This window comes from Crinia signifera, chromosome 4, assembly GCF_055691185.1.
Source record: "Crinia signifera chromosome 4, ASM5569118v1, whole genome shotgun sequence".
Classification (NCBI taxonomy): Eukaryota; Metazoa; Chordata; class Amphibia; order Anura; family Myobatrachidae; genus Crinia; species Crinia signifera.
The window spans coordinates 304,549,200-304,565,263 of NC_139220.1; the positions used below are offsets into that span (position 1 = coordinate 304,549,200).

A 16,064-nucleotide genomic window follows, 5' to 3' on the forward strand; every position below is an offset into this window, starting at 1 on the left:
GCACCCATTGCGGTGCTTATACAATTAATAATCTTATAGGGGGGTCATTTAACATTGAAAGCACCCATTAGGGTGCTTATACAATTTAATATTGTATACCATCGCATTGTATGCCATATACAATGGTATACGATTTTAAAATTGTATAACATCGGTTGCCATCGCGTTGCATCACATCGCATACCATTGTAAGGTTTATGGTATACGATGCGATGGGCGCCGTGCTAGGAAACAAGTACCGAAATCTCCAGTTTTTTTAAAGAGGCAATCATTTACACTGCAAAACGAGTTTGATTTTGGAGTGTAAATAATTGCAGTTTAAAAAAAATACTGGAGATTTCTTTCCAAATCTCTCACTTTCTGAATCGCTCATCCTATTAAATCTCACCCATTGTTCTTTTTCCTTAGTAACACTATTACTATAATAGAATAATTATCTAAGTTATTTTTATCTTTTTTTATAATCTTTATTATTATATTCCTTTATCAAATTTTGGTACTTGTGTATTTTGGCGGCGCCCACGATGAGGATCGCGTCCATCGTGTGTGAAAAATCGGGTCCATCGCGTCGTGTCGTGTGCATTAACATGGCACACGACGCGACCGACGCGATGGACGCGATTTCTCCATAGGCTTCAATGTTAAAATATTTTAACATTGAAATTGTGTCGGTCGCGTCGGTCTTGTGCCATTATAATGGCACAAGATAAGATGGACTTGATAAAGTCCATTTTACATGGAATAAAATGGGAAATGGGCCAATATGGCCCATTTTTCATTGTATATGTCCCCGTCATGTCCAAATATAACTGCCCCCCCATTGTGAGCGGCACCCCAGTATTGACGTCAACCCGAAGCGTGGCGAGCGCAGCGAGCCCGCGAGGGGCGGCGGTGCGCGTCCTCCGACCTTTTCATACCCCTACTATCCACGTCGGCGTGGAGTTGAGAATAGAATAGTGTGGCGAGCGCAGCGAGCCACCGAGCCCGAAGCGTGGCGAGCGCAGCGAGCCCCGCGAGGGGACGCGGATACCTTCACAGGTAAACGCGTCCCTTCGCGGACTTCACAGGTGTCCGCGTGGCCACGGACACCTGTGAAGCCCGCGTGGGGACGCGGATACCTGTGAAGGTATCCGCGTCCCCTCGCGGGGCTCGCTGCGCTCGTAACGCTTCGGGCTCGGTGGCTCGCTGCGCTCGCCACACTATTCTATTCTCAACTCCACGCCGACGTGGATAGTAGGGGTATGAAAAGGTCGGAGGACGCGTACCGCCGCCCCTCGCGGGCTCGCTACGCTCGCCACGCTTCGGGTTGGCGTCAATACTGGGGTGCCGCTGACAATGGGGGGCATTTATATTTGGACATGACGGGGCCATATACAATGAGAAATGGGCCATATTGGCCCATTTCCCATTGTTTTCTATGTTAGATGGATTTTAACAACTACATTTGATCTTGTGCCATTATAATGGCACAAGTCCGACGCGACCGACAGTATTTCAATGTTAAAAATATTTTAACATTGAAGCCTATGGAGAAATCGTGTCGGTCGCGTCGGTCGCGTCGTGTGCCTTAACTTTAAGGCACAGGACGCGACGCGATGGACCCGATTTCTCCATCGGGTTCAATGTTAAAAATATTTTAACATTGAAGCCTATGGAGAAATCGGGTCCATCGCGTCGCGTCCTGTGCCTTAAAGTTAAGGCACACGATGCCCACGACGGGCGCCGCCAAAATACACAAGTACCCAAATTTTTAAAACTTCTCCTGTTGTCTCGTTTATTGTTTCTTAATCACTGTTAATAAAGTAATTTAAATGGTTCCCAACAATGGCTTAGGAGGGTTTATATATGTTTATAGATATGCCTTTTAAATTGTTTGTTAAGCTGTCTGCTGTTTTGTCGAATAATTGGTAACAGTAAAAGTTTTAATAATATCACTTTGTTAGGTGAGGAAAACTTTTATTTATTGTAGATACTTCAGCCTCTGTATGTAGTCCAGTTTGCAACATATGTTGCACATAAAAGATCCCACTGTATTCACTAGGTGCCGTATTATTCCCTTACATAGGGAGTTCAGTAGCGCACGCAGGGGGGGGGGGGAGTACCCAGAACCCCCCCCCAGGAGTTTAAAGGTCTGAAAGCTGAGGGTCCCCTCTTTCCATGGATACAAGAATTTTTAAAATCGGCCCTTGGGAACCGGCGATATATGACTTCAAAGCAGTGGTCCCCATCCAAGCCTGTTAATTGCTCTTCCCAGTCAGATATTTCAGGTTCTGTCTGACTTAAGAGTTTTTCTGAGGGTATATTCCAAAAGCTGGGACTCTCCCCCTTTGATATACACTAGAAGCTTGTCTTTACTTTTCCCAGAACCAGAGATATCAGCCTTCCAGCAGCTGGTTACTGCTTCAGCTCCACACACCTGGTATGTAGTTTTATATACTCTTTGGCAGATTGCTCTGCCTCCTGAAATCTGATCCCCTAGTCCCCATTATCATTTGGTAGGTGGAATTCTCTAGTCTTTAATTCCATTAAAATCTAAGACACATATTTCTGGGAACTGGAGATATCTGCAGTCAAGCAAGCTGTCCTCCCACCAGAAATTTATGATTAATAAGCCCACTCCACTATACACCCTCCTCTGCATATTAAACATCCTCTACCACCCTGGAAGTTATGTATCAGGGCCCGTTCATTCAGCCCAATGCCCCCTTCTCCCACCTCATCTCCCACATCTGTGCAGTAAAGGGGTAATTAGTGGAAATTACTGATCCAGGTCCTACATGCTAAACAGTTGATATAATACCCCCTACCACCCGCGGGACATCAAAGCTTCCCCCACCCCTACAGCTGGAGGATCGGTAAGGGCCCCAATACATTGCTATGCCCAGGGGTCTACACTGCTGTTGACGCCCCTGTATGTATGTGATATATATATATATATATATATATATATATTTTTTTTTTATTATTATTATTTATATACATTTGGTCTATCTATAATAATTTAATTGACCCGGCATATACCGGGTCACCTAAGTGTTCATCTCCATGCTTTGCTCCGCCCCTCTGGAAACCCCCTTCTGAAAATCCTGTGTTTGCCCCTGGAGTTATGCCATGGCTGATGGTCCAATATAAAGATCTTAATGTCACCTAGATCCTCACGGCAGCTAGTGGTGTGAGCTTGTCAATGATCACAATTATTTATAAATGTTGTGAAATCAGCATTATCACAACAGTAGGATTAGCGCTTGTCACAATGATAGCTAGTGACCAATATGTGGGCAAATATGACAATTGTTATACCCTTAACCTGTTTAGAAACTAGTCAAATCGGCATGTTGCTGCCTGTAAGGTACACTGTGTAGATGCCCAATAGTCCACTCAAAAAAACAGCATGTTTTATATGAATATTATATCAGTGTTCATAATGCTAGGCAGTGATGGTAGGTATCTGAGACTGCAGGTGACACTGGTTAAATAGAGGTCACTCAGCTGATCAAGGTCAGTCACAGTATACAGTAATGATACAAGTGTAATTAGTCAGGAAACACGATTAATGATGGCAGTGCCCTGCTGTCGGTCAGCGTAAATCGTACTGTGTCTCTCTCCTAGTGAGATCGGTGTGATACTACCTGTTGGGTATGCTGGCCAAATGTTCAATAGTCTATTCACACAAACAAGGGCTCAAAAAAGCGGCATATGCGAAGCGCGCACAGGCATTCTAGCTGTGTTTGGCTTTGCATGTGCCTTGCAATATATTAATAGTTGATATGCCTTAACTGCTCTTATCAGAGCAGTATTTGTTATTAATGCTATTTGTGTCAATAGACTATTGAGCATTCGGCCATTCCATCAGCCGGTCTGCTTTCCGCTGATGCCGGCTCTCTCTGTAGGATATATATTGTACTGCAATGTACCATTTTACATATACTTGTATTTTAAAACTGAATAAATAATAATTGTTAAGATAAATTTTGATCACAGTAAAATAACTCTAAATAATATCTTTATATATTAGCTTATATATCAATATACTATAATACATAACATAATTACCTCTGGAGATTCTTCCTCTGTCTCTCTTACTCCTCTGTCCTCCCAGCCAGTAACTGATTCAGCAGCTCCTCCATCAGCTCGCAGTGGCCTGATACAGCCTATTTATAGTCATTCCTTCCCATCTTCCACTGAGAGGTGACATGTAAATTAGGGTCACATAACATTAGTATATAGTCATTCACCACAGCAGCTTCTCCTGCACAGCTCCTTGTCTTCTTGTCTTGTAAATGAGGTGTACATATTCCTAAAGTCTCTTACTACAATGGGAAATGCTAATTACAGCCTTGTAGGGCAACACCTTGTATTCTAATTAGATCACAGCAGCCCCTGCCCTCCTGTTACAGATGGGTCTTGTCCCATCCTTGCTGGCGGGTCGCCAGAACGTCCGCGCTGGCGACCCGCCAGCAGCCACGCCAGCGAATGCACTGAGACGCGCGTGCGTCTCACGCGCGTCTCAGTCTCCGTCGCCAGCGCGACGGAAACCCTGTCCGTCTCCACCTCAGGGAGACGGACAGGGTTAGGGGGGGTTAGGGGGGGGTGCGGGCAGGCGGCGGGACCCCGGGTTACCGCCGGCAAGCCGGCGGGGACCCGGGGGAACGGATGGAAGCGCCGTCGGAAGGTGACGCGCGCGCCTCTCGTGCGCGTGCGTCCCCTTCTCACCATCGCCATGGCGCTGGCGGGGGATGGCGGCTGGCGACGCCAGCGCCATCCCCTGCCAAGATGGGATAAGACCCATCTGTATGTCACCTCAGGGACCTTTTGTTTGGAAATCACCTATTGTCCAGACAGAGACTCAACATTGTCCAATTCACTGTTTGAAAAAAAAATCTGTTTCTCCAGATTAAAAACATTGCTAATGCCATTGATTGATGATATGTAAAGTTGTGAATGGTCTATAATTGATGCAAAATAATAATTTCTTAATGTAAATGAAGGTACTTGTTTCCTAGCACGGCCACAAAGATCATGATCGTGGGCATCGTGAGGAAAAATCGGGGGCATCGCGGCCATCGCATGCACTAAAAAATCGGGTGCGATGGCCGCGACGCGATGCCCGCGATTTCCCCATAGGGAACAATGTTAAATGCCTCAATTTAGCCGCGATGCCCCCGATTTCCCATAGGAAACAATGTTAAATGGGTCAATTTACCCAAATCATCATAGGGAACAATGGTAAATGGCCCAGAAACCCCCCAAAACACCCCTGAACAGTGAAATGTCCCCCCAAAAGTATTTTACGCCAACGCGAACCCGAAGCGTGGCGAGCGCAGCGAGCCCGCGAGGGGCGGCGGTACGCGTCCTCCGACCTTTTCATACCCCCACTATCCACGTCGGCGTGGAGTTGAGAATAGAATAGTGTGGCGAGCGCAGCGAGGGGACGCGGATACCTGTGAAGCCCGCGAAGGGACGCGTTTACCTGTGAAGGTATCCGCGTCCGCTCGCCACGCTTCGGGCTCGGTGGCTCGCTGCGCTCGCCACACTATTCTATTCTCTACTCCACGCCGACGTGGAAAGTGGGGGTATGAAAAGGTCGGAGGACGCAGGCTCGCTGCGCTCGCCACGCTTCGGGTTCGCGTTGATCGTGGGGTGGCATAAACTACTTTTGGGGGGACATTTCACTGTTCTGGGGTGTTTTGGGGGCTTTCTGGCCCATTTACCATTGTTCCCTATGATGATTTGGTGAAATTGAGGCATTTAACATTGTTTCCTATGGGAAATCGGGGGCATCGCGGGTACATTGAGCCATTTAACATTGTTTCCTATGGGGAAATCGGGGGCATCGCGTCTGGACCATTTAAGCCTTTTTTAGCCGCATACGACGCGACCGACCCGATTTTGACAGTTTTCAATGCATTTCAATGGGACAATCGGGGGCATCGCGTCGGTCGCGTCGTATACCACTAAAAATGACACCCGATGCCCGCGATTGTGGCCGTGCTAGGAAACAAGTACCTAAATGAAACAAAAACATCTCTGGCGCTGGGAATGCAGCATATTGTTTTATATTAGTCAGGAAAAAAAATATGCACACCATATGCACACCTGATAATAAAAAAAAAAAAAAATAATAATTCAGAGGATGACAAAGGAAGAACTCCATTCCAACGGAGCTCCTCGCCAGTCCCTGTCGATTGCCCTCAACTATGGGGCTTTATGGGGCTATAATTTTACATTCACGTCCCTTTGTGTCTTTCTGTATGTCTTTGTTTGCACATTTCTGTCTTTTTTATTTTTCCGTAATGTTTTTTTCTAATTCAACTGACCTTATATTTCCATGGTAAAACTACAATCAGTGAATGTTAAAGGTTGAAATTCACCTAACAAACTATCACTTTGTTGCTTTACAGGAAAACCATTTTCACCAGACTTTACCAGCCTTCCCCTCCTCAATTCTCATACTGCATATATCACCATTGTAATAAATTCTGTATATGAAAGCAGGTGTTGCAATTTTTGGTACTTGTTTCCTAGCACGGCCACAGTCACGAGCATCGCGGGTCATTTATAATGGTCTGCGATGCGACCAACGCAATTTGCCATTGAAAAAGTCAAAATCGCGTCGGTCGCATCGCATGCGGCCAAAAAAAGCATGCAATGGTACCAACGCGATGCCCGCGATTTCCCATAGGGAACAATGTAAAATGCCTCAATTTACCCAAATCAACATAGGGAACAATGTTAAATGGGCCAGAGACCCCCCAAAAAAACCCTGAACAGTGAAATGGCTCCCCCAAAAATAGTTAACGCCACCCCACGATCAACGTGAACCCGAAGCGTGGCGAGCGCAGTGGCGGTACACGTCCTCCGACCTTTTCCTACCCCCACTATCCACGTCGGCGTGGAGTTGAGAATAGATAGTGTGGCGAGCGCAGCGAGGGGACGCGGATACCTGTCAAGCCCGCGAAGGGACGCGTTTACCTGTGAAGGTATCCGCTGCGCTCGCCACGCTTCGGGCTCGGTGGCTCGCTGCGCTCGCCACACTATCTATTCTCGACTCCACGCCGACGTGGATAGTGGGGGTATGAAAAGGTCGGAGGACGCGTACCGCCGCCGCTCGCCACGCTTCGGGTTCACGTTGATCGTGGGGTGGCGGTAACTATTTTTGGGGGGCCATTTCACTGTTCAGGGGGGATTTTTGGAGTTTCTGGCCCATTTAACATTGTTCCCTATGGGAAATCGCGGGCATCGCGTCGGTAGCATCGCATGCAATTTTTTTGCACGCATGCGATGCGACCGACACAATTTTTTTACCTGCGATGCCCGAGATCCTAATCGCTGTGGCCGTGCTAGGAAACAAGTACCCAATTTTTTTCTCCATTTCTTGTGATGCTATCCTTATGAATTTTGGGAAATTGGAGGGCAAACAAATAACCCTGGCGGCAGGCATTTCTCCGTCTTGAAAAAGGTCCACTGACCGAAACGCGTTGACTTTGCCAGAGGAGTGTGAGCAGCCATCTCTTGCAGGATGTACTGTATGTATTGGACCTTTTATTTCCATTTTTGTTTTAAAACTTTTTTTTGAATGTTTAACTTCAAGCTATTTTTAAGTCATCTGTACCCTCGGCTGGAAACATGTATTTTTATTGATTACTTGGATTAAAAACTTGTTGGAATTTTTTAAATGTTGGCTATGAAAAATTAGTCTGGACCCACTGCTACACATACCAACTAAACCACGAGTTAAAGAAACCGCTACAAGCTTTACCCCTCCACCATAAGTGGTAAGGTATCCATTATTTCTGGCTCACCTTTTCTCTAAAAAATCTGGTTGGAAATATCTACACATTGGGCATATTTTCTTTTTACAAGTATTACGAATGATTGGAATGGCAAATAAGGTCTGATGACTTCACACCCTATCAAAGAAACCCAGATATGTGGATTACATGATCCTAAAGTGTGAGTTGGGGGACGCCCTCCTTTTTGCACCATTGTACTTTAGAATTGTTTTTTTTTAATTGGGGTGAGTGAGGTACACCACAAATTTAGGTAGAAACCTACCCCCTATATATAAGTTCAACTGTTCGACACATTGTATCTCCATTCTTTTGCATATTCAAGCACATATAAAGGGCTGGACTACTGCGGAACAATAAAGGACAGCATGGATAAAAGAAACCGATGTCAAAAGCTGGGTCACACCTGGGCGAATCCGGGTTCAAAAACTATGTGCGACCCTGCTTTTTTGTATAAAAGCAGTCCAATGAAGCAATTCAAGTGGTTATCTGTTTGAGCATGTACCGTGTATATATTACTGTTTAGTTGCTAAAGGTTTGACTGACTATTATCCATTATCTAGAATGTATAGATGAATTAATGTATTAATTTACTTAATCTCAAAATGAATCACTGCCACATCAGCTGAAGTTTCTCAAGACAGACTCACAAACAGATTCAGCAATAACAGAAACATTACATACAGAAGTGCCTTCATGTCAAATGATATTTTAATCAGGATTTGTTGAAAAATCTCTATTTATATTAAAGTTTAGTTTGGAATCATTGTAAAGTTTCTGCTGATATGTAGAACATGTATTTCTGCTGAATCTCTGGCCAGACAATTGGTGACTCCTAAACAAATGATCCCTTTGGTGACATAACAGGAGGCCAGAGGCTGCTGTGATCTAATTATAATACAAGGTGTTACCCTGCCAGGGTGTAATTAGCATTTCCCATTGTAGTAAGTGACTTTAGGAATATTTACACCTCATTTACAAGACAAGGAGCTGGGCAGGAGGAGCTGCTGTGGTGAATGACTGTATACTAATGTTATGTGACCCTAATTTACATGTCACCTCTCAGTGTAAGAATTCCTGCAGGGCATCCTGGGAACTACTGGGGAGAGATGGGGAGGAGTGGCTATAAATAGGCTGTATCAGGCCACTGGGAGCTGATGGAGGAGCTGCTGGATCAGTTACTGGTTGGAGAGCTGGGAGGACAGAGGAGTAAGAGAGAGACAGAGGAATAATCTCCAGAGGTAATAATGTTATGTGTTATAATATATTGATAAAGCTAATATGTAAAGATATTATTTAGAGTTATTTTACTGTGATCAAAATTTAACATAACATAACTATAAATATTCAGTTTTAAAATATAACAATATGTAAAATGGTACATTGCGGTACAATATATATCCTACAACGGCTCACTTGCTCTACGTCAGCAAAACTACGTGGATCAATGACTTTCCGGCCCGCCTCCACTTCAGGGACATGGGCAAGTAGTGGGGGGCAGGCTGGGGCATAAAAGCAGAAGTGGGGAGATGGGTGAAGAGCTGCTTCAGCCTCCTAAAGAACGGGGCACATGGGTGCCTCATGCGTGCACACCCACCCCCCCTTCTGTTGGAGGACGGCAGCCTGCAGGGGATGGCGAACCACCGCTCCGCAATATGGGCAGCGATTAAAAAGGGCATGAGTGACCAGCCATTGGCACGTCACTTCGCCACAGCCAAGCACACTCTAGCCTCGGTCAAATACATGATTATCGATCATGTTCCCCCACTTACGAGAAGATTCGACCGAGGCAAGAGATTATTACAATTGGAAACAAGATGGATCTGGAAACTAGATACCCTAGCACCCAAAGGGTTGAATGAACAACTAGGACTCCACTGTTTTTTGTAAAAAATGTAAAGAAAAATGTAAATAAATAGTAAGTGCCCTTGAGACAGGATAGAAGCCGATTTTCCTCTAAAAATGCTGGAGTTTAGATGTAAAATAAGGGGAGACATCCCAAAGTTACTTTTTAAAAAAAAATATACAAATATCTACAACTGAAATTGATCACAGTGAAGCGGCTACCCTGTAATTAGTACAGTAAGACTAGCACACGAAATTAAGTTAATAACATTGTATTTAATTTTTATATAATATGTAACCGCTATGAGTTAAGTTTAGCACATTTGTTGTTTGTGGAATGTTTTTATTTGTTAATCACTTATTTTGCAGTGACAGCGGCACATATATCCTATTTTTAAAAAGCAAGTAGTCGTTTTTTTAGCAACCCCCATAAAAAAAAAAATTCTAAGTCAAACTTTATTGACATACACATTTGTATTCACAGTTGTCAAGTTGCCTAGGCAACCGTAAGCTCCTGACAGTGAGGTCATCAGTACACGCCAGAAGTGGGTGTCGATCAATGGCCGCTGTCCCTACACAGATTGGTGATTTAGCCTTACTTATAGAGGTGAGTGCACATTTTATATCCATGTAAGCTGTTTTCAAAAAAGCCAAATAAAGGCTGAAACGTCAACCGTATTTACCGGCTACGTATTGCATTGATTTCAGGCCCGAGTGCCGCGACCACTTCTTCTATATTTGTGGTACTGCTGCGGCGTGCCAAACAGCGAGGGAACCGGGCGCAGATTCATACACAGGAGATGAGTGCCGGCACACACCTGCTATATATATATATATATATATATATATATATATATATATATATATATATATATATATATATATATATATATATATATATATATATATATATATATATATATATATATATATATATATATATATACAGTATATATATAAAACAGCCAGAGATGTAGACAGCCTTGCGGTGAATCATCAGCGTGGCACTCCAGGACTTGTGCAAAAAAAATATTTAATGATGCAACAGTTTCGGGGAACAACTCTCCCCTTCTTCAGGCGGACAGCACAGTTATCCTGTCTGCCTGAAGAAGGGGAGAGTTGTTCCTCGAAACTGTTGCACCATTAAATAGTTTTTTTGCACAAGTCCTGAAGTGCCACGCTGATGATTCACCGCAAGGCTGTCTACATCTCTGGTTGTTATACAATTCTGCAGAGGCACCCAGGCTAGTGACTTTCTACCCCGGAGTGCCAGGTTGCCATCCCTGTGTATATATATATATATATATATATACATATATATATATATATATATATATATATATATCCCTAACTGCAGTTCACCATTCACCAAGTTTATATTGCCTTTACTCTGTGTTTTGACAGTGTAATATTCTCCCATGCAGTTTGCAGCCAGTAATGACAAGTACAAGGGGCCCTCCCTCTCTAAAATGCCCCAAACCCCAAGGAGGCTTAATCTGGCACTGACTTGTGGCAGAAATCAGGGTGAGAAGCAGGCGGACATGATGTATTAAAGCATTTCATCTCCTTGGCAACACTTTCCTCTGGTAACTGCCCCTGCTCACACACCTCTCCTAACTGCCCCTGCTCACATTCCTCTCCAAACTTCACCTTGTCACACTCCTCTACTAACTTACCCTGCTCACGTTCCTCTGCTAACTGCTCCTGCTTACACTCCTCTCCTAATTACCCCTGCTCACACTCCTATCCTAACTTCACCTTGTCACACTCCTCTACTAACTTACCCTGCTCACACTCCTCTGCTAACTCCCCCTGCTTACACTCCTCTCCTAACTGCTCCTGCTCACACTCCTCTCCTAACTTCTCCTGCTCACACTCCTCTCCTAACTGCTTCTGCTCACACTCATCTCCTAACTGCTCCTGCTCACACTCCTCTGCTAACTGCACCTGCTCACACTCCTCTCCTAACTGCTCCTGCTCAAACACCTCTCCTAACTGCTCCTGATCACACTCCTCTCCTAACTGCTCCTGCTCACACTCCTCTGCTAACTGCACCTGCTCACACTCCTCTGCTAACTGCACCTGCTCACACTCCTCTGCTAACTGCTCCTGCTCACACTCCTCTCCTAACTGCTCCTGCTCACACTTCTCTCCTAACTGCTCCTGCTCACACTCATCTTCTAACTGCTCCTGCTCACACTCCTCTGCTAACTGCACCTGCTCACACTCCTCTCCTAACTGCTCCTGCTCACACTCCTCTCCTAACTGCTCCTGATTACACTCCTCTGCTAAATGCACCTGCTCACACTCCTCTGCTAAATGCACCTGCTCACACTCCTCTCCTGACTGCCCTTGCTCACACTCCTCTCCTAACTGCTCCTGCTCACACTCCTCTGCTAACTGCACCTGCTCACACTCCTCTCCTAACTGCTCCTGTTCAAACTCCTCTGCTAACTGCTCCTGCTTACACTCCTCTGCTAACTACCCCTGCTCACACTCCTCTCCTTACTGCCACTGCTCACACTCCTCTGCTAACTGCCACTGCTCACACTCCTCTGCCAAATGCCCCTACTCACACTCCTCTACCAACGAGCCCATGACAGGAAGTGGGTAATGCACACCCTCAGGTCAGAGGTCTAGCAGGACATGAGTAATGTAGCGGCTAATACATTAGAGCAATTTATACAGTACATGCATGGGATAGACCTATGGTTATCCTTACAGATAAATAAGGATGAAATAGGGTTTTATGTAACAATATATTAAAGAAGGGCAGACTAGATGGGCAGCAATGTTCCAATCTGCTGTCACATTCTATGTCTCTATATCTAGCATGCACAGTATGGGGAATATACAATTCCTATAGAAGCCTCAATAGATTGTGTATTATACCCAGTATCAGAGTCTGCTGCAGGATGTTAGAGGTCTCCAAGCTGCAAATATGGCTGGAAATAGAGATATAGCAATTTGGTGACATACATATATAAACACATAGTTAGTGCATATAAATGTACATTATATTACTGTATAGTAGACTTAACTCAGTTATCTCTAATTTTAAATATATATGTATTTTCTTGTAGGACAAATAAGTAACAAGACTTTCATTAACAAGACACTTTGGAAAGATACATTGCTCTCAGATCAAGTTACCTACAGACATCATTTCTTCTTACACCTCTGCAGGAGTCACTAAAGCGATTCTCATTTCCTGTATAGGAGAAACCTTCTGAAGCTAATTTGTTTCTCATCTAATACATGATGAGTCTGACAGGAGAGAGACCACATCTGTGCTCTGAGTGTGACAAATGCTTTACATATAAATCACGGCTTCTTATCCATCAGAGGAGTCACACAGGAGAGAGACCACATCTGTGCTCTGAGTGTGACAAACGCTTCACACGTAAATCAGAACTTCTCCTCCATCAGAAGATTCACACAGGAGAGGGGCTACATCTGTGCTCTGAGTGTGACAAATGCTTTACACGTAAATCTCGGCTTGTCATACATCAGAGGAGTCACACAGGGGAGAGACCATTTGCATGCTCTGAATGTAGCAAGTGTTTTACCAAAAAGTTTCATCTTGTACTACATCAGATGAGTCACACAGGAGAGAGGCCACATCTGTGCTCCGAGTGTGACAAATGCTTTACATGTAAATCAGAGCTTCTCAAACATCATAGGATTCACACAGGAGAGAAACCATTTACATGTTCTGAATGCAGCAAGTGTTTTTCCCAGAAGTCACAGCTTGTTAGACATCAGAGGAGTCACACAGGAGAGAAACCATTCCAATGCTCTGAATGTAGCAATTGTTATACCAGCAATCAAAGCCTCGTTAGACATCAGCGGAGTCACACAGGAGAGAAGCCATTCAGATGCACTGAATGCAGCAAGTGTTTTAGCAGCAAGCCAGATCTTGGCAATCATCAACTGATTCACACAGAAGAGAAACCATTTAAATGTTCTGAATGCAGCAAATGTTTTTCCCGGAAGCCACAGCTTGTTAGACATGAGATGAGTCACAGAGGAGAGGAACCATTTCAATGCTCTGAATGTCACAAATGTTATACCGATAATCAAAGCTTTATTAGACATCAGAGGAGTCACACAGGAGAGACACCATTTACATGCTCTGAATGTAGCAAATGTTTTTCCCAGAAGTCACATCTTCTCATACATCAGAGGAGTCACACAGGGGAGACACCATATCAATGCACTGAATGCAACAAATGTTTTACCCGTAAGTCAAGTCTTCCAAGACATCAGAAGTTACACATAAGAAAACCATATAAAAGCTGTGAATCTAGCACATAATGTCCTTGTAATATAACACTTATTAATCACATGAGGAGTCCTACTGAGGGACGGGGTTTTTTTTTTAAGTAAGTTAATGAGCATCACATCAGTTATTACAAATGAGGACATTTTATTTACTGAATGTAAAAAGTGTATGATATATAATTCAATGTTGTTGAAGACTGGAGAGGAGAAACATCTATCATTGAATCTCTGCACCGGTGTAATGCAATAAACAATGTGTATGGTGAAATCATCTCAGACCTGAAATTATTATTGGTGTAAGCAACACCAGTGTAGTCAATGTATGTCCTTGTTGATGCAGCAGCCGTAGGTTGGACATGTGGAATTACAACTCGTGGTTGCACAAAAGCATGTGGGTAAACATAATCTGCAGTAATCCAGTCAACTAAACTTCCAGTTTCGAATCAGCTGTTTACTTCGCAGTCAGACAAATAAGAAAAAGTATTTGTGGGGGAATCTATAGAAACCCAAAGGCCTTTGTATTAGTACTGGGTGAATCTGCTAAACCCCAAATATAAAACCTGGCTGCATTATGTTGGGTTTTGCTCCCAGGTAAATTGGCTTTCCTTCCATCAATATTAGGATTAGGATCTATACATGCTCTTTCTACAGCAGCTTGGTCGGCCATGGTCACAAAGCCATAGCCTCTGGACTTGTCATTCTGCCGGTCCGTGATCACCACCATAGATATTCCCCAAGACTCTTGATATTGGGGCTGTATACAGCAGTTTAACCCACCCAATGAATATTGGACCTATTCCCACCCATTTCTTTACTTCCCATAGAAATGCCCACTCAATGTTATCAATGCATCTAAAGATATTACAGCCCCTTCTTCCCTGTCCTCTTGTTTGAATCTAAAGATGAGCATACAGATGGGTCTTCTCCCATCTTGGCAGGGGATGGCGCTGGCGTCGCCAGCCGCCATCCCCCGCCAGCGCCATGACGATGGTGAGAAGGGGACGCGCGCGCGTCCCCTTCCGACGGCGCTTCCATCCGTTTCCCCGGGTCCCCGCCGGCTTGCCGGCGGTAACCCGGGGTCCCCGCCGCCTGCCCGCACCCCCCCCTAACTCCCCCTAACCCTGTCCGTCTCCCTGAGGCGGAGACGGACAGGGTTTCCGTCGCGCTAGCGCCGGAGACTGAGACGCGCGTGCGTCTCAGTCTCCTCGCTGGCGTGGCTGCTGGCGGGTCGCCAGCGCGTACGTTCTGGCGACCCGCCAGCAAGGATGGCAGTAGTAACATACTGTACAGTCTTCTTAAATTATATGTTGTTGATCTCCCAGGCCATAAAGCCTGTTTGATCACTGTGTATAATTTCATTTAACACCTTGTTTAACCTGGTTGCAAGAATCTTGGAAAGTAAGACTGTGGAAGGCATAAATAGGCCTGAACAGCATAAACTTAATGGCTGGGCTTACACACTTATTTACATCATTGTACAGTCTGAAGATGTTAAGGGTTGGCCTTTATTGAAGGGGAAGGCCTATGCAAAGTTCCTGTCATGTCATTGGTTGTAGGGAACAGGGAGGAGCTTTGGCGTTGTTCTTAGTTCTAGTTTCCAGAAGTTTCTGCCTCTTTCCAGTTAGTGCGAGCTATGGGTAAGGGGTCGCGCTAGACCACCGATTCACAGCATGCCGTGACTATCATCTCCATCGCCATAGCATCATTTGGGCACCACGGCAGGCAGGGGATGAGCGGCTGTGAGGGCTGAGGAGATGGCTCCAGCCCCTCAGGGCAGGGCGCGCAGCACGGGTCCACGGTGTGCGCCTTCGGCTAGGGGTGTGCGGACAACATCTAATGCTCCGGTGATGGAGCCCAGGGAGTTACCCAGAGGGAGGGCTCTTGGGATTAGAAGCAGATCCCAGCTGACGGCCCATGCGTGCCATTTTGAGAACAAGTTATTTGGCTTGCAGCCAAGAGAAAGCTCTGCATCAGACATGGAGGTAGATGATCTGGCCACAGTCTGGTGCAGTCGCCAAGGTAGTACACAGGGCATAGTCAATGTTCCTGGGGGCGCTCAGGCACCCGGGCCATTGGGACCTAATAATGCTAGGGTGAGACCCGCCGTTATCCTAAACAATTGACAGGCACAAGAGGTGAAGTTAG

At 45.0% G+C, this 16,064-nt stretch overlaps 1 protein-coding gene across 1 annotated transcript in view; it reads right to left on the reverse strand.

The window, feature by feature from the left end:
• Positions 1 to 16,064, reverse strand: part of LOC146073283 (uncharacterized) — a 58,739-nt gene that overhangs the window by 16,426 nt on the left and 26,249 nt on the right. Inside the window, exon 4 of the mRNA XM_083180463.1 lies at positions 11,524 to 11,873. Within this exon, the coding sequence (XP_083036589.1) occupies positions 11,524 to 11,873 (350 nt within the window). The remainder of the gene's footprint in view (positions 1 to 11,523; positions 11,874 to 16,064) is intronic.